At 38.8% G+C, this 22,680-nt stretch overlaps 1 protein-coding gene across 4 annotated transcripts in view; it reads right to left on the reverse strand.

Moving 5' to 3' along the window:
- Positions 1-736: 736 nt before the first annotated feature.
- TAF1B (TATA-box binding protein associated factor, RNA polymerase I subunit B) overlaps positions 737-22,680 on the reverse strand; it is a 62,963-nt gene continuing 41,019 nt past the window's right edge. For 2 of the 4 annotated variants that reach the window (XM_082425841.1, XM_082425842.1), the window contains exons 10-15: positions 18,310-18,487; positions 17,694-17,740; positions 15,077-15,167; positions 11,445-11,515; positions 10,671-10,893; positions 6,632-7,088 (exon numbers count right to left, since the gene is read on the reverse strand). In XM_082425841.1, coding sequence (XP_082281967.1) covers positions 6,884-7,088; positions 10,671-10,893; positions 11,445-11,515; positions 15,077-15,167; positions 17,694-17,740; positions 18,310-18,487 — 815 coding nt within the window. In that variant the 3' untranslated portion in view covers positions 6,632-6,883. Of the gene's footprint in view, positions 1,344-6,631; positions 7,115-10,670; positions 10,894-11,444; positions 11,516-15,076; positions 15,168-17,693; positions 17,741-18,309; positions 18,488-22,680 lie in introns of those variants that run through there. The other 2 variants (XM_082425844.1, XM_082425843.1) reach the window with 2 other exon arrangements.

Below are 22,680 nucleotides of genomic sequence, written 5' to 3' on the forward strand. Positions count from 1 at the left end.
AGGTTTTGCAACCTACCAGGAGGGAGGAGATGAGGGCCTGAGGTGGGCGGTAACTGTCGAAACTAGCCAGAGAGAAACTCGGTGGTGGAACTGCCAGGGCTGAGTGATGGATGAGACGTTGGCGGTGACAGGTAGCGAGGGCTGGCGACATATAGCTTGGGTGGTTAGCCAATGGAGCTGTGGTTGAGACCGGAGCACAAAGGACAAACAGGCGTGGGGAGGAGGCTTGGAGGAGGGGTTTGGTGAGGATACACTCTCCTCACATATGCTAATGTTCTCTTCTTTGGAGTAGCATTGGGGTTCCTTAGATTCCAAACTGACATCACCAGGGGTTGAGGTCTTCCAGAGACAGCTCTGTAAGTTGGCAAAGCCCACGGATTCTGGAGCTAGGCTACCTGGGATCAGAATGTCTCGATGTCCTTATTTGTTAAATAATACAGTACCACATCATCCGAGATGATGAAAGGATTAAAAGAGGCGATTTGGGTCAAGTGCTTAGGACAGTGCCTGGCACATTCTGAGTACTATATAGATAGTGGATGAGGCCACAGGTAGACTGTGGGCAAAAGTTATGCCCATTTCTTTCCCCCTTCTGTCTTAAAAGTACTTCAGTTTGATTCCAAACCAACATTTGGAAGGCAGACAACTAAGATCATTCACGTAATGATCATTGCACTGTGGTAACTGAAAAGAAAGTAGGAAGCTTTTTGTAATTTTCCTTTTTTTATCATCATTACTTTCATCAAAGACATTTATTAAACAAATACTGGATGTAGGGTTCTATATGGAGGCATGAGAAATGGCCCCCAGTCTCCAACTTCCTGCCTAGTTAGGACAACAGGACACACGCTGAATCAGGCTATACTGAATGCCAAAAACAGGAGGCGCTGTGGGTGCAGAGGAACTGAAAGAACGGAGCTCCCCTTGATGCCTTTTCAGACAGAGGGGCGACTGAAGTAGGCTGGGGTGTGGGTGGAGGCAGGTGGTGGGGGGTAGTCCCTACCCTCTGCGCCTGGGGATGGGTGGTGGGGTGCCAGGGGATAAAATGCAGACTCTGAGGCCAACCCACCCACTCTGATCCTCAGGCAGTGGTGAGGAGGGGGCAGGCCGGGGGGCCCTGTCTTGATCAGACGCAGATCCCTGGGCTGCACTTTGAGAAAGACATTGTGGCTAGACGGGCGTGGCGAGGGGCTGGCGTGTGCAGACTGTGTTTCGGCAGGATGGCTGGGCGGGAGTGGGAGAGGAGGCCCCGGCCTGAGGGCCCCAGCAGGCTGACTGCTTAGGGTGCCAGGGACCCCAAGCAGAGACCTTCCCAGGGTGACTTTTATTTCTGGTGTGAATTTCTAAGAAGAGAAAGGCGAAAGTCAGTAAACATGTTTTATAACATTTTCTTATCCTCTAACATGGTAAAGAACACATTTTTCCTACTTTAGCTTTGGGAGTTTTAAAATTCAGAGACCATTTTTTCATTTTAGGTAATGTTTAACTTAATCACTTAATCTGAATTAATGTGGACGACAATGGTGACAAAAGATAATTACATTTAAGTGGTATTCTAACTTAAAAATTCCTTTGGGAATATCTGTGAGTCACCCTGTTCAACTCAAATATCCATAAAACATGTACCTTACATGTTCTATGGATATTTGATATTTGATATTCGATAATTGTTCCAGAAGGAAATCATTGTTGCAGAGGGCAAAAGGCCAAGTCAGCTGAAATAGCAGGTTCTTAATTTATAGTCAATAAAGGACTCTTTTGTAAGTTCTTCTCAAGTCATAGTGTATTATCAGGTAAGTCTGGCACTAAAATCACTTTATGCTTAAATACTTCACAAGGGAACATACACTAAGGGCTTCTTGAAAACATTTTGTGAGACAATACTGTGTGAATTTACTCGGCTTTCAGGAATGCAAAGGCATTTAAAATTTTAAAAAGTCACCGGCTAAATACTCAAGATAAAAATACACACTTTTAAACACTTTTAGCTATCTGCGATATTTAATAACTCAACAGAGTTCTATAGCCACCATACTTTGGAAATTCTATTCTTCAAGGTTTTCCTTGAGACTCGGAAGTAATGCTTCTTCTTTCCTTCTAAGCAGTGTAGCTTTCTGTGTCAACATAGGGTGGAATTAGTGCTTCTTTTTTTTCCCCCTAGGTGGCTTTGTGCCAATGGAGGGGGGGGAAATCCCAAAGAGATAACAAAGGACTATAGACACTCTGCAGGTCAGTGTTCGGCCTCCTTCCTTTGGGCTATAGAAGTGCCACTTCTGAGTGGCAGTGACAGGTGTGCTGCTTCCCGGCCAGAGGGAAATGCTACCTTTCAGGTGAGATAAGGCTCCTCGCCCTGCGAACCATCATTACGTTCCCATAACAATGTTGATTGATCCCATGCAAGAGGAGCCAAAGCTGGCAGGTAGGAGACACTCCCATTCCATTTAAGTCTAACACAGAATCTCACACTGCCTAATGAAACCTGCATTTTTTGAAGGATTAAAAAACAAAAAACCCCAAACCAACAGAACTACGTTCAACATGTATGAGCTATTCCTGTAGACTAATGAACTGTTTGGGACAATGTTCTGTATTCTCGTGGGAAAAGACGCTCATTGTACTTTCACCGAATTTAAATTTTTAAAGAAAAATTTTAACACGTTTAAAGTTTTTGCTTTAATCTACTGTGATGAAACCTTTAATTGCTGTAGTTGTAGATGGATAGATTTATCTAAATACGTCAAATGAGAAAACGTGTAAAATGTTCAATAAGTAGATAGGTAGATAGGTGCTTAATGAGTGCGTTTCACAGCTGTGCTTTCCGAGATGTTTTGATGATCTAAGACGACTAAAAATACGAAATTTAACTCAATTTCAGCACATGCATGCTATCTTTGCATGGCCATGAGCTTAGACTGATCCTTGAGAGACATAAAACAATTTGCAGACTTTTTTTTCCCAGAAGTATCTGCTGTATTCTATTTTCACCCCCTAGAAGTATCTGATTTCACACTATTACAATGGTTACTGGATCTGAGACCATGTGAAATCCTACTTGGTTCTACTTCCCTTTAGGGTGGTCCCCTAAATTGTAAAATTATGTTTCACTGCAGTGGTAAGCAATTTAATTTTAAAAAAACAAAACTAAATGAGATTTATTCATAAAAGAGATTCCATCCAAATCAACAAGTATCACAAGTCACTCTAGTGGCAAAATAATTTATTAGTTCCCCTGAAAGGGGAATCAATTTGAAAAGATTTGATTCCTGCTTCTGGCAGGGGCAGTCTGCCCAGGAATCCAGCTCCTCCACGCCCGAGCCTTCCAGGGGTGTAGGTCTCTTCCCCGTCAATGCTCCTTTTGGGCTCTATTTGTACATCCATTATGGCACTTTGCCTGCTTCTGCCTTATTTCATAATCATGTTCCTTTGCAGTTTAGAAATAGCTGAGGCAAGTATTTAGGCAGAGAAGGCTTGAGGAGACCACCTACAGGGTGCCCTGTGCCAACACGAGTGGGGTGATGGCAGCACAGAAGGAATGGCTGCCCAGCTTACTAAGGTGCCCTGAGGGTGGAAGGGACCCAGAAGTAGCTCCCAGCGAGGATAAGGAAGGCGGCTGTTGGAGCTGAGTGCCCCTGCTGTGTGGACGGCCCTGAGGCCAGTGGTTCTCACACTCTAATGTGTATCAGAATCACCTGGAGGGCTTGTTAGCAAATTCAACTCTTTACTCAACTGAAGTACCATAGCACTTCAAATCATGGTGTTGATTCCATAAAATTCATATTCAAATAATTTTCCAGTTCAGATCTTCGGAAAGCAATGTTTTAAGTTATAGAAAGACATGCTTCTTATATACTGCCCCCAGTCCCACCCCTGGGCAGTGTTGTCGCTTGTTTCAATAGTTCGTCTCTTTTTATAGCTAAGTAGTATTCCCTTGTGTGGGTACACACCACATCCGTTCACCTGTTGATGGCCATTTGGGTTGTTTACCTTTTTTGGTGATCTCAAATAAAGTTGCTAAGTATATCTGTGTACAAGTCTTTGTGTGGAAAATGCTTTTATTTTTCCTGGGTAGACACCTAGTACTGGAAAGGCTGGATCATATAGTAGATATATTTTTCACTTTTCAGAAACTACCAGCTTGTTTTCTAAAACGGTTGTACCATTTTACATTCCCATCAGCAGTTGGGACCACCAGTTGCTCCAAATCCTTGCCAACACTTAGTATGGGCAGTCTTCTAAAATTTAAGCCATTCCACTGTGTGTGTAGTGGTATCTCCTTCTGGTTTTAACTTACTTTTTCCTAATAACTAATGATGTTGAGCATCTTTCAAGGGCTTATTTGTTCTCTGTGTATTTTCTTTGGTGAAGTGTCGGCTCAAATCTTCTGCCCATTTTTAATTGGGTTGTTTGCTTTCTTATTATTGAATTGTAAGAATTATTTATACAGATACAAGCCCTTTGTCAGGGCTTGTTTTTGCAAACATTTTTTCGCAAATATTTTCCCCCAGCCAGTGGTTTAAATTTTCATTTTCATAACAGTGTCCTTTGAAGAGCAAAGCTTTCTCAAAAAGAGATAGATAACCTGAATAACCCTATAGATATTAAACAAACTGAATTTATAGTTGAAAATCTTCCTACAAAGAAAACTTTCCCAATCCAGACCCAGATGAGCTTCACTTCACTATCTGCTAACAAGTTCCATACACTTAAAAATACTGAGACAGATTGCTCAAAGCTATAAAAAGTTTTCAGCACCCACAAACTGAAAAAAAATAAGGTTTTGCACGCATTTCAACCTTATGAGTTACATTTAAGCCTAATAAAGAAGTGTTACTTCTCTGAGTGCACTCACATCTAAAAACTATTCAGCCACAGGAAAAGCTTATCCACCTACTGCCTGAAAGGGAAGAGGGGGATTACTGCAACGGTAATAGCATGCATTGAGCACCTCCTATATAAAAGGAAGAACCCAACACAAATGCTTCTGGAAAACAAACAAGAAGAAAAGGGGATGCTTCATAACTCATTCTGTGATTATAGCATTACTCTGATACCAAAACTGGATAAAGAAATCACAAGAAAAGACAGCTACAGAACAACATTCCTTATGAATATGGATGCAAAATTTCTTAACAAAATTTCAGCAAATTAAATTCAACAGTACTTTAAAAGGAGAATAGATCATGACTAAGTGGGGTTTATCCTAGGAATCTAAGGTTGGTTTAACATTTGTAACTCAGTGTAAACTACCATATTAACTGGCTAAAAAAGAAAAACCTGCATCTCATAGATGCAGGAAAAGCATCTGAAAAAAAAATCAACATCAATTCCTGACCAAAACCTCTCAGCAAACTAAGGTAGATGGGAACCTGCTCAACTTCATAAAGAGCATCTGTGAAAACCTTTTCTCTCTATACTAACTCCCTAGGAGATCCCATGTAGTCTCACCATTTTAAAATATTACTTATATGCTGATGATTCCTACATTTAAGAACTGCAGCTGATCCTTTTGACATAGGTTGGATCACATCTTTCTTTTGCTCAAAAATGTCCAATGGCTTCCTGTGACACATTTGGGACAAAAGCCAAAGCCCTTATCATGGCCTTGAAGGCAATCTCTTCCAAGCCATCTGTTACCTCTCTCCCTTTCAACCCCCAAATTCCAGCTGACCCAAACGATTTGCTATTCCCTGAATCCATTAAGCGTACTCCTGCCTCAGAGCCTTTGCGTGTTTCCTCTGCCTGGAATGATCTTCCTCTGGATGGCTACATGGCTTGCTCCCTCGATTGTACTTCATACAAGTTGGTCTCGGCTCAAATGTCACCTCCCCAGAGGGTCCTCCTTCAATTACTTTTTACAAAATGGCCCACCTCATCACTTACCCTTTACTTTTTCTTCATTGCACTTCATTACCCCAAGTATTATTTATTTGTATACTATTTGTCCCTGCCCAATTAGAATAGATGATCTTTAAAGGCCTTGTTCAGTCCTGTACCTCCAGGGTCTAGCATGTGCCTGGAACATATAGAAGTTGCTCAGTAAGGGTTTATTGCATGAATAAATGAACTATGAATCAGAATGCCTCATTTTCCAATATCCTCACCAGGTATTATAAACCTTTATAATCTTTGCCAATCTAACATGTGGGAAATAATATCTCCATAATTTGTATTTAATATGAGTGAGGTTGAGTATCCTATCATGTTTTTTAGGTTGGCCTTTGTTTTTTGTTTTTTGTTTTTTTCAGAAAGCTATCTTTTCATATCCCTTGTTCGGCTTATCTTTTTCCTATTGCTTTGCAAGTGGCATTGATACATTAAAGGAATTATTCCTTCGTCCATCATATACTACAAATATATTTTTCCAGTCTGTCATTTGCCTTTGACTTTGTAGTCACATTATCAATCTTTTCCTTTTGGTTTCTGGTTTTGAGACATCTTAGAAAGTCCTTCCCCAATCCAAGATCATCATAGCATTCACACTTGTTTTCTTCTAATACTTTATATATGTATATATAAAAGATTATAATGTTTAGATCTTTGATCCATCTGGGATTTATTCTGGGATATAAAGAGTTAAGGAAGTGATCTAGTTTAAAAAGAAAATTTAGCTTTAAAATACAATGAATACAAATTCCTGGATACCATTTATACAACATTGTTATTTTAACAATGAGAACATTCATAATTTAAAAAATAAATTCAAACAAATTTCACCTGTTTTCTAATATACATTTTTATAAGCGGTTTGATACATATATTTGTACGTATGTACATGCTTGCAACAAAATTCTATTTTTCACCATTCTCTGTAATGTTATATTACAATTTGACATTACTGTCACTATTAAAATATCTTCCCCAGAAAGTTTCCATTTCATTTTTCTCAACATTTTCTTACTTTCCTGGATCTTGAAGATTTCTTTTTTGTTGTACTGTATTTTGCTTTAAAAAGTCTCTTTTCTATTAAGCTCACTTCCTCATGGAGAAGGGAGGTCTTTATTCTTAGCAAGAAGGAGAAGAGATTTAGTATAAACTGATAACTCAGAGAAAAATTTGATTCTTCGTAGGTTGTCACATGCTTACAATAGCTAGAAGGGGAAGAAAAAGGAAGACACTGCATTTAAAGGTCTTTAGAAACGTATGCATCCATCCCTTGAACATCCCCCAAATAACTTAAAAAACATATATGGTTAGGCTTAAAATAGTACTCTGAGCTGGAAGAAAACAGAACAATTTGGAAGGAATCCTAAATTTCATAAAGGAAAAAGATTTCAGCACTGTTCCTGGCCACCATGCAATGGGACACAGGTGGTACAGAGCCAGGTCTCATGACTTCTTCCACTCCAGGTGGGCCCCCCTCTTCTTACCACGGTCAAGGCAAACAAAAGCAGACAGGGAGAGATTCTGGACATACTTTAAAACAAACAAAAGAAAAAAAATAATCCCCAACTTCCATCCAAAATAAGACACCAGGCTTAATAATGTATGTTGCAATTCTGTATGTATTATAGAAAGAAGAGTTTACAAAGCAATTTTGCTTATTTTAAAGTAGTAGAACCTGAATCTGATCAAATCTCTCACTACCATCAAATCTCTAAAACTTTTACTAATTTCTAACTCTAATTTCTTCTTTTCTAATTTTTCTCTATATTAAGAGAGATTCTTTCAGACAAAATATTACCAACAAAAAGGGTAAAAATATTGTTCTCTTGCCTAGGGACCATAAGGAAAACTCTGTTTTTACAACAGAAAGCTAAGAAAAGGTATACGAAGTATCTGCTACAGTAAGACTTTTTATTTCTAAGTTGAATCAATAACAATATCTTTTAAGGATTGCATTCCTTATCATAAACTCAGAAAGTTTAAATTTTCCTAAAGTTTTAAGTGATAAAACCAAATATACTATATAATCATTTAAATTCATCAAGATTGTTGGCTCCGCCTCAGAGAAGAAGGATAAACACCTTCGAGTATCTGAAGTGCTCTTGCGGCCTCTCTCTGCTTAGTTCTCAAGGCCTGAGTGTTCTCAAAATTATTTTATAGTACAATGTTTGTCTCTTCTGAACCCGCAAAAATGAGTCCTTCTGTGTAACAAAATTCTCCATGTAGCTGAAGATCTGCTCTCTTAAGCACCAAAACATTTCATTTTGACCATTTCGGATGGAAATCTTTTAAAACTGAGTTATACGTTACTTGGTTATTATTAAGCAGAGCATATTCAGCATATTTTTTAAAGCCTTTACAATTATATTGTGACAACCTGTCCACTTCTATTGTGGAAATATTAGAAAATACAGGTAAGAAAAACAAATCTAGAGAGGATGCACACAATTTGGGGACACGCTCTGTGTTAAAGCTGAGACATGGTCAGGTTTATTTAGTTCCGTGGAGCTACTGTGTGTCACGAATGAACTTCAGACCACTGTAATTGGAGTTCTTTTGTCTGCTTCTGCTTCTGATGCTGGTTCCTCTATTGTTTGTCAAATGAATATCATTTATATTTGCTGTCAAGACGCTTATCAGCAGACACCTCTCAGTCTCCTGCCTACTCTGTTTCTTTTGATGATGAGGAATGTGGAAGTCAGACAACTCAGCCTGACGGAAACACACCTCCAGGCAGAGTAAGCAAGCTCCGAGTGAGCTTTCTGAGGAAAGTGTATGAGCTTTAGTCATGGACTTAGTGACCTTTTCATAGGTTAGCTGAACGCTTTTTTGCTTACTCTGTGGTTCTAGGCTATGGTCTAAATAGGCAAGGTGATTCGACGGATGATTTTGGTGCATAAAATCACGGGATCATAAAATTATTCGTCTACATGGTTTGGTGTTTAGCCTTGTAATTCCTACAGAGAAAAATAACTTGGTTGTTTCATCTCCGACTATACCGAGGTCTATTTGTAACTAACTACCTTTTATTACAGTATTAAAGCCATGAGGAACATCCAAAAGTCCACTGATCGTGCCATGTGAAAAGCGTAGGGTACAGGCTCCCCTCTAACTTCCCCAGGCTGACGCTGCAGACAGAACAGCACCAGCACGCCACGTCCTAACTTCCCGGTCCTGTGTGTGGGCCCCTCGCGGGACAGGGCTACAGCCTTTTCTCCTCCTCTCGACGAAACCTTAAATCTTAAAAAGCCATTGCACTGACCGCTCAAAGGCCTGTATCACCGCAGATGCGGAGCTGACCGGGGGTTGGGATTCTGGCCTTTCGCGGTTGCTGTTAAGACAGTTATACTCTTTAACCATTCTAGACTCGGCTAAAGTTTTTTTGAGCAGTAAATTTCAATACAGATAACTTCCTTTTATTATCTTCTACTGTATTTTCTACATTTTATTTATCCTTGATTGATACTCAACTCAGGAAGTTAAACTCTTCAACAGAAAATTAGTTTCGTTTAAAAAAATGATCATAGTTATCATTTATTATTTACTATGTGACAGACACCATACATCTCATTTAATTCTCATGAAAACCCTATGAGGCAGCTTCTATTTTCCATTCATTCATTCAACAAATACTTGGTGAGCACCTACTATGTGCTACGCACTGTTCTAGGCTCTGAGATTTTTCACTAAATAAGGCATAGTCCCCGCACTCAAGGACCTGGCATTCTAGTGTACGTATAATAATATAAATAAATATATAAAAATATGTGATAAATATATAATAATACGTTATATATATCATAATATAATACATTCAATAGTGACAAAAGCTATAAGAAAAAAAGATAGGCAGGGGGGTTAGAGAGAGATGAGGTGTGTGTGGGTGTGAGGGCGGAGCTGTGATATTTTAGCCAGGATGGCTAAGAAAGGCCTCTCCGAGGAAGTGAAATCTGAACAAAAACCTGAAAGAAGTGAGCCCCTGTAGACACACGGCGGAAGAGCATTCCAGGCTGAAGGTACAACACGTGCCAAGGCCTGCGCGGGGCGTGTGGCTGCCAAGCTCCAGGAACGGCCAGGAGGCCGGTGCGAACCTGGGCGGCGAGCACGGCAAGCGGAGGAGCGGGAGGTCAGAGAAGAGCGGGGGCTGGTAGGCCCCACAGGGGCTTTTGACTTTATTCTGAATGAGACGGGAGCTGCTAGAGGCTTTGAGAAGGGGAGGAAGGTCAGTACCACAGCCTGCTTTTACAATCAGGGCAACAGAGCTACAGAGATGGTAAATAACCTGCACACACGAGCGAGCGGCAGGGCTGGGCTATGAACAGCTGGATTCACGAGCACGTCCTCTCAACTGTGGGAATGTGCCTTACAGACAATTCCTATGTCAATATGGGAATGAGATTAGTATAAAAATATAAGGTTACCATCAGAAAAGTCTTTATAATCTAAAACTTCTTCCAGCTTTATTGAGGTATTACTGACATACAACGTACGTGAGTTTAAGGAGTCCGACATGCTGGTCTGACACATGTGTATATTGTGAAGTGATTATCACCGTAAGGTTAGTCAACACCCCCATCCCTTAAACAACACTCACTGTGTAATTCTGAGTGTCCTGACTCTAAGTTCACCACCTTCTAATTCCAACAAAGAACCTATCTGGCTCTTACTACAACCAACTCCTTTAAATTATACATGGCCTTTTTTTATTTAGAAAAGACTACTACTTCAGGCCAAACTAGAAGTTTCATCATGTTTTTTATCCTGTCATTTCTAAGAGCATCACATACCTTTTACAGAATTTCTGAGTACTCAGCCAATAGAGGGAATTCTTGGTCATCAGTGACTGGCCTTTCTGCTTCAGGACTCCCTGGAGGCTATGCCCATGGAAACAAGTTCTATCACTGCCCTCTTCGGTCCAGCTGAACTGAAAACTTGAAGGGCTTTTTTTTTCAACAGCTGGTGTTGAATCAACCAGTGTGCTAAATTGTTTTTGTAGACTCACGACCATTTCTGGAAATGAAGGAAAAAAGAAAAGGAATAAAATAAAAACTAATGTTAAGTCACAAATAAAGTTTGTAGTTTACTTGATAGTAATGTACCAATGTTAGTTTTTAGTTTTGACAAATGCACCATGGCGATATAAGAGCATAACACTAGGGGAAACTGACAGTGGATGAGGGATGTCAAGGAACTACTTAAAAAGGCTTTAAAAAGGTGAACTTTATGTTACGTATATTTTACCACAATTAAAAAAAAAAAGAATGAACAAAACAACCTAAAGGCAGTTCTCCAGATAAAGAGTTCTGAAAGTCATAGATATATGGCATTTTAGATTTTGGTGGAAACGTAAGTTCTGTTTTGAATAATGCAATGTTCCTGAAATAAATAGATAAGATTCCTACGGACATTTCTTGCAGAGGATGATGTCTCTTTGGATGTGTATTGGAACACTTCCTAAAGAAGTGAAGAAAGTACACATGCATTTACTTTGCAAGTTAAGATACTTAGCTTTTCTACAACCATGTTGTTACTTGGCGTTAGCAAGAGGAAATGCAACTCACCCCTTCTTTTATATACCACTGATCTGTTAATGGCTGAGTGGTAGAGTGGCTTTTCACTTTTCCACAGATACCTGTACAAGGTAGAAAAACATTTGGAGCAGGATGGAGAATAAATGGACCTCAACATATTTCAGAGAAGTTTCTCTAAAGCAGTGTCTGAAATTCGTGATAACCCCGTGTAATAGCTCTGACTTAGAATGACCTACTGACAAGCGTCTGTATAGAGCTTATGACCTAGGAGTAGGCAAGTAGCACTGAAGGAGGCAGCAAGGCCACAGAATGATATGCTCCTCCCCAAAGTCTCCCAGATGCCATAAGATCCCAAAGAAATGGTTAATTACATCAAAATGTAGAAACAGCTTCCCTTACCATAAAATTCCCTTGCTGTCTGTTCTCATAAAGTGGAGCCACCTAAGAAATAACTGTTCCTCCCTGTCTTTGGCCAAATGCCCTTCTGCTGAGGATGAAGTTAGTGGTACTTCTGATTCTGATAACTTGTACAAAGTTAACCATAAGTGCCCACCTTCTGATGCAGAGGTGTAATCATGGTTAATAGGTGATGGTCTTCCTGAAAATTATGGGTGAACTAAATTTTAATGAACCATACCACATTTAAAATATTTAGAGAGCTTGTCATTTGTGATTCTTTCAAATATCTTTTTGTTATTTATTTTATCAAATAATAAGTGACAACATACTCAAGGTAAAAAAATCTCTTAATAATAAAGAAGTTCCCTAAACAGTCTAATCCCACTCCCTAAATAAACCCACTGTTAAAAATTCCTTGTGAATACCTAATCTAGATAGATTTTCTTATGTATTTATAATAAACGCCCATACAGGTGGCAATTATGCTATAGTCAAGGAGGCACTCCTACTTCCTTGGGGTCATATGCCCAGAAGATGGGAAAGGTGGGCGATCTAAAATGATAATACTGTTTAGATAGTCCTTCTTTAAAAATTTACTTTACTTTGTTTACCTCTTCCCAAAACTACAAAAGCTACAAAAAAACAGAGGCCCACTACAAAGTCCTAGCATTTTCTCCAGGATGCCACAAAGCCCCGTATGCTTTGTTTGTCCAGTCTCCCCACGTGATTTGTTTCCCCACTGTTAGAAATTAAGGTATAATTTACATGTAGTAAAACTGACCCTGTTCAGTGTACAGTTCCACTAGTTTTGATAAACACATACAGTTGTGTAACCACCACGATTAATCTACAGAACAGTTCCACACCCCAAAAATCTCTCTTGCCTCTTGACAATCAACCCCTCTCCGTACCCACAGCTGAACTTGATCACAGACAACCACTGATCTGTTTTTCTATCCCTATAGTTTAGCCTTTTCCAGAATGTCATATAAATGAAATTAGGCCATACGTAACCTTTTGAGTCTTTCATTAGCATACCGTATTTATGATTCATTCACATTTCTGGATGTATCAGAAGTTTGTTCCTTTTCATTGCTGACTAGTATTCCATTTTACAGATACGCTACTGTTTGTTTATCTGTTTACCAGCTGAAGGGCATCTGGGTTGTTGCCAGTTTTTGGCCACTGTGAATGAAGTATATATATCTACATATATTCATATATAGATTTTTGTGTGAACTTAATATTTTGCCCATTTAAAAACCTGAATTGTTTGTCTTCTTACTATATGAGAATTCTTCATATATTCTAGATGCAAATCTTTTATCAGGTATTTGCACATATTTTCTCCCAGCCTGTAGCTTCTCTTAACAGGGTCTTTTGAAGAACAGAAATTCTTTCTTCTGATGAAGTCTAATTTATCTTTTTTTTCTTTTATGAATCATGCTTTTGGTATCATATCTAAGAAAATTTTTGCCTAACCTAAAAGGCTGCAAAGATTTTCGGCAAGTGCTTTGAAATTTTCCTCCATGTTCTTCTCAACATCTCCATGGAAACTGGAAGTCATCAAAGCAGTCTCTAAAGGGGTTTTTAGGCTTTCAACTACTGTTTATTAGTGTTTTTCATAATTGCATGCATAGGGACCCATGCTTAGCTATAGAAAACACTTTAATAACTTTTATCTGACAATATGGAAGATGACGTCCAGAAGAATAGAGAGGAAAATTAGAAATTTACGTCAGCAATGGAGGTGGGGGAGGGTAAAACAGGTAATCAGCACGCACTGGGGCTCTGTGCCCACACATCAGTCAGTAGTGACTTACATAAGTTACCTCACTCAGCCCAAAGCACATACTCTATGAAGGATCTTGGTAATGGATGCCCTGGACAAGCTCCTCCCTGGGGCCTGGTGTCTGTCTGGAAAATGCCATTTTGAAACTAGACGTACTTTCTTTGGTCACTAAATTCTCCCTTAAAGTAGCTAAAAAGTCAGGAAGTCTTAGATGTGCAATTGATTGTAGCACTGCAACATGAGTTTGGGCTCTAATAGCTATGTCTGAAGTGTAAGCTGTTGCCCAGTTTGAGTTCATGAATGCCTATTCACTACTGAGACGCCCAAGTGGCATGGCCCCTGAATACCTAGCCTCGCAGTATCGGTCAGGACAACCCCAGCTGGCCCCAAAAAATGAAGGTCCAATGGCTGATTCTCCAAGACTACCTAAAAACACAGGCTAACCTTCGGTTCTTGCTGCTACTCTTATACCTGCTAAGATCCAATGACTTGTCCAACAAGGAAGAGGAAGGGCCCGCCCAGTTCCCCGGGTGCCCGCGGCTTTCAGAAGAAGTTCACCTCCCACCTCTTCTCCCTCGTCATTATCCAACCCAAACAGGAAGAAACTGCTCATCTTCTCCCCTTTTCGGCAAGGATCCTCTCTCCCACAGCACTTTATTCATCTCTGTAAGTCTGTTTCTCTGTTTAAAAGCTCTCTTAAATTTAGAGGAAAAATAATCTAATTCTACCCGCAAAAACTGAAATTTAGTTCTTAGTTAAGAGTATAAAGCAGGCATTACTAGCCCTATTTTATTGATGAGGAAACTGGAGCTGAATGAATTATCATTTTAACTAATTTGAGGAACCCTGACTTTTCTCAAGGGATATAAAAATTACTTGATCAAATGAGTACTACTGTAAATTTACATAAACTAGAGAGATGTTAACTTTTTCTTCAAAGTCTCACAGAGACTCCAAATTCTAAGAATAGATATAAAACCGTTCAAATCAGAGATCTATAGCAATGTACCCTATATTACATAAGATAGTGTCTCTGAAAATTTATGAGCTAACTATGTTTTAGTGCACTGAGGCTAAGAACTTAAGTCATTTGCCCACAGTCAAACAGCTGGCTGTAATACAATCAGGATTCAAGCCCTGCACTGTCTGTCTCTAACGCTACGCTCTTTCCACTCTACCATGATGGACCTACGTCAGAATGAGAGCTCAAAGTCAAACAGTGAGACTGACTGTATGGTACCCTGGACTGGATCCTGGATCAGAAGGAGGACATTAATAAAAAAGGACATTATTAGTTTAGTTAATAGTAATAGAAAGAAGAAAAAAGTTAATTTGGATAGATGGGTTAATAGTTCTCGAAAAAATGTCACAATGCTGGTGAGTCTGAACTGATGAAACTTCAGCTTTCAAATGTAAAGTAACAGACTTGAAAATAAAGTAGGTAAATCTAAAACTAGAAGAGATAACATACTTTGCCCTGGCTTCCTCCCATTTTTGTTTTTTTTCATCAATAGCTTTCTTCATAACTTGGTACCATTTTCTGAAATCAAACCATGGCTTATCTGAAAGAAATGAAATCCATGATTATGAACCAAATACATCACATTATTATAACACACACTGTTCCTCTGAGTCTTCACTCACTGATGTGACTCAGCATTTATATACCAGCCCTTGGAGATTACGGAGGGAGGTGCTGCTGTCTCCATGCTCTAACACAACTGCTGAGCAATCTGCCGTCACTCCCTTCTCTGAGTTCCTACCTGTACTGTGGCCCTAACTAAATTATACTGAAACCAAAAACGTCTGTTTCTCCTAGGTTTGACTATTACCCCCCTGGGAGTAGAAGACATATTTTGTTTGTGTAGAAGACTACACAATCAGGCCTCTTCCTCCTGACCCAAATCCCAGCACAGTGCCTGGCACAGGGTGGTGCTCCAGTATGTCTAGGAGTACGTGAATTAAGGAACAAACGATGGCTATATGTGTGCAATGGCACCAGACTTCTAGTTTCATCAGCTCCTATTTCTGTTCTTCCTAATCCTAATCCAAAACCAAAGACTCTAGAGATAAGTAAGAAAGTAGACTGCATTGGACAGGTGGAGTGAGTGTGTGTTCAAGACGTCAAGGTGAGATAGACAACAGAATTGAATATACAGTCAAGCATAAAACTACACTCCTCACTCTTTTATTCAATCCATGTGGGGAGATGGGAAGAGTAGGGAGGAAAAAAATGAAATTAAAGGTAAAGCAGGAAAGAGGCTTAGAGAGTGAGGAAGTTTGAAGAAAGGAAGGCTGACAGGAGGAAGATGGCTGAGCGAAAGGCTGAATTTTTTATATATTCTCTAATGAAGATAGTCTCCCTTCAATGTCTAGTTAAAGATCTTTCAACTGGCCAATATAATCAATACTTATGGCCTTGTAGGCCACAGAGCCACAGAGGACAGGCAACTACCAAAAGAGCTATAAGGAAGAAGGAAAACTATAACAATTAATAGAACACAAGGTTCTTTGACCTTAAGTGAGTCATAACTTCTTAAACTCCTCATCAGTAATGGGGGAAGGCAGGGGGCAGCGGACAGCTCGAGAGCAGAGAGAATGGGGACCACAATCCCTGCCCTGCTGACGCTGTAGGTTTATTTTGAGGGTCACGGGAAGATAATACGTCAAAGCACCCTTTACTCTAAACGTCTACACAGTCTATGAAGGCCCTTTAACGTCAGAAAACATCTTGTCCAACCTTTTACTCTATGTAGGAGCCAACATGAAGCAATGTGCAGAAAGAAGCACGCTGCGCATATTCTGGAAAGTACACACAAACTAATTGCCACCATTAAATCTAAGTTCCTAAAACCAATGAACATATATGTGGAATCTTTAAAAAAAAGTCAAACTCATAGAAATAGAGAGTAAAAAAGTGGCTGCCAGGGGCTGAGGGGTGCGGGAAAGAGGGCGAGATTGGTACAAGGAGACAAACTTTCAGCTATAAGATGAATAAGCTCTAATGTAAAACATGGTGACTATAGTTGGTAATACTGTATTGTATACCTGAAATGTGCTAAGAGAGAACATAAATATTCTCACACATACAAAAAGGTAAATATGCGAGGTGATGGACGTCTTAATTGACTTCATGGGAATTCTTTCACAATGCAAACACATCAAATTGCTACAATGTACACTTTAAATATCTTACAATTTTATATGTCAATTATACCTCAAAAAAGCTGAAATTAAAAACAAAACAATGAACATAAATCCTAGTGAGAACATGAAGAAACTGGAATTGAATGTAAGAATTCATGTATTTACCACACTTTATTAAGTGGATATTAGGCCAGTCACTCTGCTAGACACTAAAGATACATTAAAAAAAAAAAAAAAGTAAAAAAGATATGGCCCCTCCCTCTAGAAGCTTGCAATCTACCTACTTGTCTGCCTGTCTGTCTGTCATTTACACAGCAGTCACTATGCGGCAGATACTCCAGGCCTTTACAAATACTGGCAGCCTAACAGGGATAGACATGCTTAGTCCGCTAGTTACAATTCAGTGTGTTAAACAACTAAGAGAAGTCTGGGCAGGAGTGGCTGTGGCAGGGTCATCGGTTCTGGTTTGGGAAGAGGTGAGCTGGGGAGTGGGTGTGGAGAGGCCAAAGAGGGCATTTATGTAGCGCCTTGAAGCATGAAGATGGACTTGCCAGGGATAGAAGGAGTTAGGGGGTGAGAAGGAAGGAACACTTCAGGTAGAAGGACCAATGTGAGCAAAGGCTGAAGGCATTAGAATAGACGGTACAGTCGCAAAGCTGCCAGTAAGTTCATGGTCTAGTATGGCTAGTGAGTAGGAGCTGGGAACAAAAAAGCAGGCTGGCCTTTACACACAGTAGGAAGTCACTGAGGTTTTTTAGTAGCCTTGAGATATAATTAACTAATTATACATATAAAACATTCTGGTACAAGGTACAATTTGTATATATGTATACGTATATGTGTATCTGTATATTTCTCAAAGTTTCTTCCCTATATTTATTGTATCTTTTAATCCACCATTTACAATCACTTTGAATTTGATTGATAAAAAAAGTAAGTACCTTCTTCATTCTTTTCATTATATTTCTCAGCAATATTAGACAAAGACCTGGAGATACAAATAAACAAATCAATTTATTTAGAAATCATTTATTGGAAGACAGTTAAATTTTGAATTCTTCTGAAGGAAACGTATAGAACAGTACTTGAAACTGATGCCAACTTTTAATGGAGAACCAATCACTGAAACAGGGAAGAAGACACTATAAATACTGCCACTCTTTGTTGGCATTTTAAGATTCTTTTACTTTCCAAAATAATCTTTGAAGACACAGTGCCAGAAGCCTAAAGGTATACAGATGAAGTGCTAAATGACTCTTTAGGATTTGTGTATGATGATTTAAAATTCAGAAATCAGTAGAGCAATGAGAAACACGTGTATCTACCTAAAAATAGGAAGAAAACATGATCCAAACAACCTACTAAGGGAAAATGAAATCTCTCACAACTAGCTGAGTCAAAATATTATGTAAGAAGTAACTGTTGCTACTAGTCAATGTTCTATTAACACCTGAGAGTCTCTATTTTCTACTGAGATATAGCATATGGATTCCTTTACTCTGAATAATTAGGTAAAAACAATACAATTTTTTCCTCATAAAACTGACATACACTTACCATTCTAAATTGTCATCCAATAAAAAGAGCAGTTTCAATACCACTACAATGACAGCTACAGCTTGTACATCATATTTAACAGTTTTTGCCTTTTTAGCTATAGGATCAAATGTTAGAAAATCCACTTCTCCTATTCCAGTCACTTTCACCACGTGGCAGGTTAAATCATGCATTTCATCTGTTGAAGAATGAAACAGTAAAATGTGAATTAAATTCTTTGGCTAACTAGACTATACTAATGTGTATATCTATGAGATAAGTTTATCTTAAAATATGATACTATGCTAGAACTCTGAGACATACATTTGTAAATAAAGTAAACCAAGAAATGATATTTGTATAGAAAAATTAATGGTTGAATGCCAGCAAGGAGTACCTTCTCCTATTCTGACTTCCCAAAACACCTGCTATTTATAGGACGCATCTTGGCACCGAATGCACAGCCACACACTGTTTTTCTATTGTTTCATCCACGTTTCTTGTCTGTGTTTCTACAGCAATTTGCATTTACCTGAAACTAACTCGCCTGTAAGACCAAGAGCTTCTCTAAAAATGCACACTCACTCACCAGCAGGAAGCCCGGCTAGCACGCTGGAAGCCTGATGTGCATCTCACTAGCTGCACCGCTTTCCCAAAGAAACTACATGCTCAGCACAGACTGCATCTATTATTCAAGGCGGAATAAGGTGGGACTTGGAGCCAGGAAATCTACGGCCTATGTACTTAGGCTTTCTAATCATTAGCTTTGTGACTCCAAATTAGAGTCACCTAACCTCAGTTTCTTAATATATAAAATGGGTTATGGTGAGGATAAACATTAAATAAGATAGCACAAGTGAATATACTTTGAAAACTCTAAAGTACTAAGCAAATTTCTTTACTCACTAATTTAAGTACCTAGGATGTACCGTATTCTATTTTAACTAAATTCAAGTAGAATGGCTATTATTTATGAGCATAATAAATTGTATTATGTTGAATCTCCTACACGCATTCAGTCATTAGGTCCTATTGATTCTATTCTCTTAATGTAGTATACAATACTTTAACTTTATAATAGTATATATAATATTACACACAGCATATATAGTATATATTATTATATATAGAATTATTACTATAAAGAATGGCATTTCTTGAAAAATGTCTCCCCTATTTATTTAAAATTAATTACCTTGAAACTGCTTCTCTTATGCCAAAAGTACAGAGTAATAAAAAAGCAAGTGGAAGAAATGATGAGGAAGGAAGCCAGGACAGCAGAGAAAAACTAAGCAGTACAGGATTCTGAACTGGAGCATTATGTGGAAAGAGCACTAGCTTTGGAATGGGACAGCTGGATTTAAGTATGTACTCAGCCATCTACCAGCCAGGCGTCACTCAGCTTGCCTATGTTTCATCTATAAATGAGAACACGCACCTGCCCACCCTTCCCACCTTCACAAATGAGGTAATATAGATGGAGGCACTTTGGAAACTCTGTAATAAAGTTCCCCACAAATTATATACATGATTATGAAAGCTGCCAGAAATTCTCTCTGGCAGGCTCCTCAGTCCCAGTATGAGGGACAATACTAAGAAATGTGTTTGGAGTTCACTCAAAGCCATCAAAGAGGCAGTGCTTACTCAGTAAGGGTGTGTGTGACATGTTTGCTAAAACCTTTCTACCTAGTTCCAGAGATGACACTGTCATACATAAAGGCACTGAGGAGGGGCATTTGTTGCCCCAGTATGCTTAAAACCACTTTTAGCTTCCTGGGAAAGGGCCAAATACACAGGTTTCTTCTTTTGATCAACAGCACCATAGAACTGATAGTACTGTAGAGAGCAAACTTTAAATTCTGAAAATGGCAATATTCTAGAGGTCTTCTTATAATCTTATGGGTGCTTTGTCAACCAATGACACATTTTACAATATAAATCCTAAGGTGCAGGGACTTCCCTGGTGGTGCAGTGGTTAAGAATCCACCTGCCAATGCAGGGGACATGGGTTTGAGCCCTGGTCTGGGAAGATCCCACATGCCACAGAGCAACTAAGCCCGTACACAACAACTACTGAGCCTGCGCTCTAGAGCCCGTGAGCCACAACTACTGAGCCCACAAGCCACAACTACGGAAGCCCGTGTGCCGAGAGCCCGTGCTCCGCAACAAGAGAAGCCACTGCAATGAGAAGCCCACGCACGGCAATGAAGAACAGCCCCCGCTCGCCGCAACTAGAGAAAGCCCGCGAGCAGCAACAAAGACCCAACACAGCCAAAATAAATTAATTAATTAATGAAAAAAACAAAATCCTAAGGTGCAGGGACTATTACATGTTAGTCTGTCGATCTATTTTGTGTGTTGTTTCCTCCCCACAATTAAGTAATACAAACTCAGTACAGTACATGTACAAGATACATAAAGGTAGAAGAAAGGAAAAAAGGCATTGCCATAGCTTAGAAATAGCACTTCAATATTTTGGTATATTTATTTCTAATATTTTAATGAATATTTTAATTTTATGTAGCTTATGGTTATATTATATATAATTTTATAATTTGGCCTATTTCAGTTTTTATTATAACATAAACATTTGCCATGTTTTATATACTCTTCACAAACATGATTTTAAAAGCTGCATAATGTTCCACTGAATATACAAAACACTGTTTACTTAAACATTACCTTTCTGTAGGATATTTATTTCTAATTTTTCAGTATAAATAAGAAGGTCAATAACATTTGCGTATACTTTTTTTTTCTACATTTCAAATTATTTCTGTTGAACAGTTTGTGAGAAGTAAAATTTCTCTATCCTGGTTCTTTTTAATACAGTCTCCAAAAAAGGCACTTAAACATATCAGATGCTAGTAGTGTCTCTCTGCCTATTATAATGGTTTTAATTCTACTTGTTACTCTCAGGAAGAGTTAGGTAAGAAATAGTATTAAATCACACACACTGGTCAGAAAATACTGCCAGCCTCATCTCTGTCCAACAGCAACTACGTGAGCTAGACACTTTCCATAACCCAGCCCGTGTCAGTTACGTGTTGGTAATTCCTTGTACTCCTTCCATATCTTAGCATTCCCATTATAAGCTCAGGATTTGGGAGTATATGAGAGAACACAGGAACTTTCCATATTTTGAAAGAACCATCAAAAAAGTAAATGAAAAAACCAAAATCCAAAACAATAATCTGATCTATGTAACATGCCAAAGCGCAGAAATCAGACTTTACAAATTCTGGAATATTTTTTTTTTAAATTAATTTATTTATTTTTGGCTGCTGCGTTGGGTTTTCGTTGCTGCGCACGGCATTTCTCTAGTTGTGGCGAGAGGGGCTGCTCTTTGTTGTGGTGCGCGGGCTCCTCATGGCGGTGGCTTCTCTGTTGTGGAGCACGGGCTCCAGGCACACGGGCTCAGTAGTTGTGGCGCACGGGCTCTAGAGCACAGGTTCAGTAGTTGTGGAGCAAGGGCCCAGTTGCTCCGCGGCATGTGGGATCTTCCCAGACCAGGGCTCAAACCCATGTCCCCTGCATTGGCAGGCGGATTCTTAACCACTGCGCCACCAGGGAAGTCCCCAAATTCTGGAATCTTAATCAAATAGCTAGTGACTTCTGAAATCTTAACCAGAGACGTACATTCCTTAGCTTAATAAATCATGTATTTGAAAAGTTTATTTTTTCCCTTTTTAAAAAAATACTTTAAAAGTATAGACTTAATATTTACATTTGTGTATATATGTTACTCCAATTTATGTTTATTTTTATAGTTAAAATTATGTCATACATACAGTTTTACATATTGCTTTTTTCATATAATATATGTATTTTCCTCCCCTATTAAAAATACATTCAATCACATTTTTTATATTGCTTAAGCAATAATATAGTCACACCATGTTTGTATTTTCTGTTAAGAATAGAAATCCTGCATTTCTCACATTTCTAGTTTAGCAAGAAATTCAGGAATGGATTCCATCGGCAGATTCCATTCGGGTTACCTGTGTCTTGGTATATTGTGAACAACAGCTAGTAAGGCTGTCTTCACATTCTGTGTTTCATCCTACCAGACTTGGATCTCCATTTCTTTTAGGGACTGGAAATAGCAATATATTAGCAAACAACAAAAATGTTGCCATAGATTAACTTCTGGGATTTTTAAAATTAGAATTCTTTATGTAATAATCATGCTTCATGCAAATGAAGAAGTGCTGCTTTTCTGGGAAGAGTGGGTACCTAGGTAATTAATAACACATACTGAAACATATGTTACTTTACTTGTACTCAGCAAACTTACTGTAAAAACCGAACATATTCTCTCAAGCTTATCCCTCACACCAAAATAGAACTCATTATTTCTGAAAAGTGTCCTTTTACCCATTTTAAATGGTC

Source organism: Balaenoptera physalus (assembly GCF_965194825.1).
Source record: "Balaenoptera physalus genome assembly, chromosome: 15".
NCBI lineage: Eukaryota > Metazoa > Chordata > Mammalia > Artiodactyla > Balaenopteridae > Balaenoptera > Balaenoptera physalus.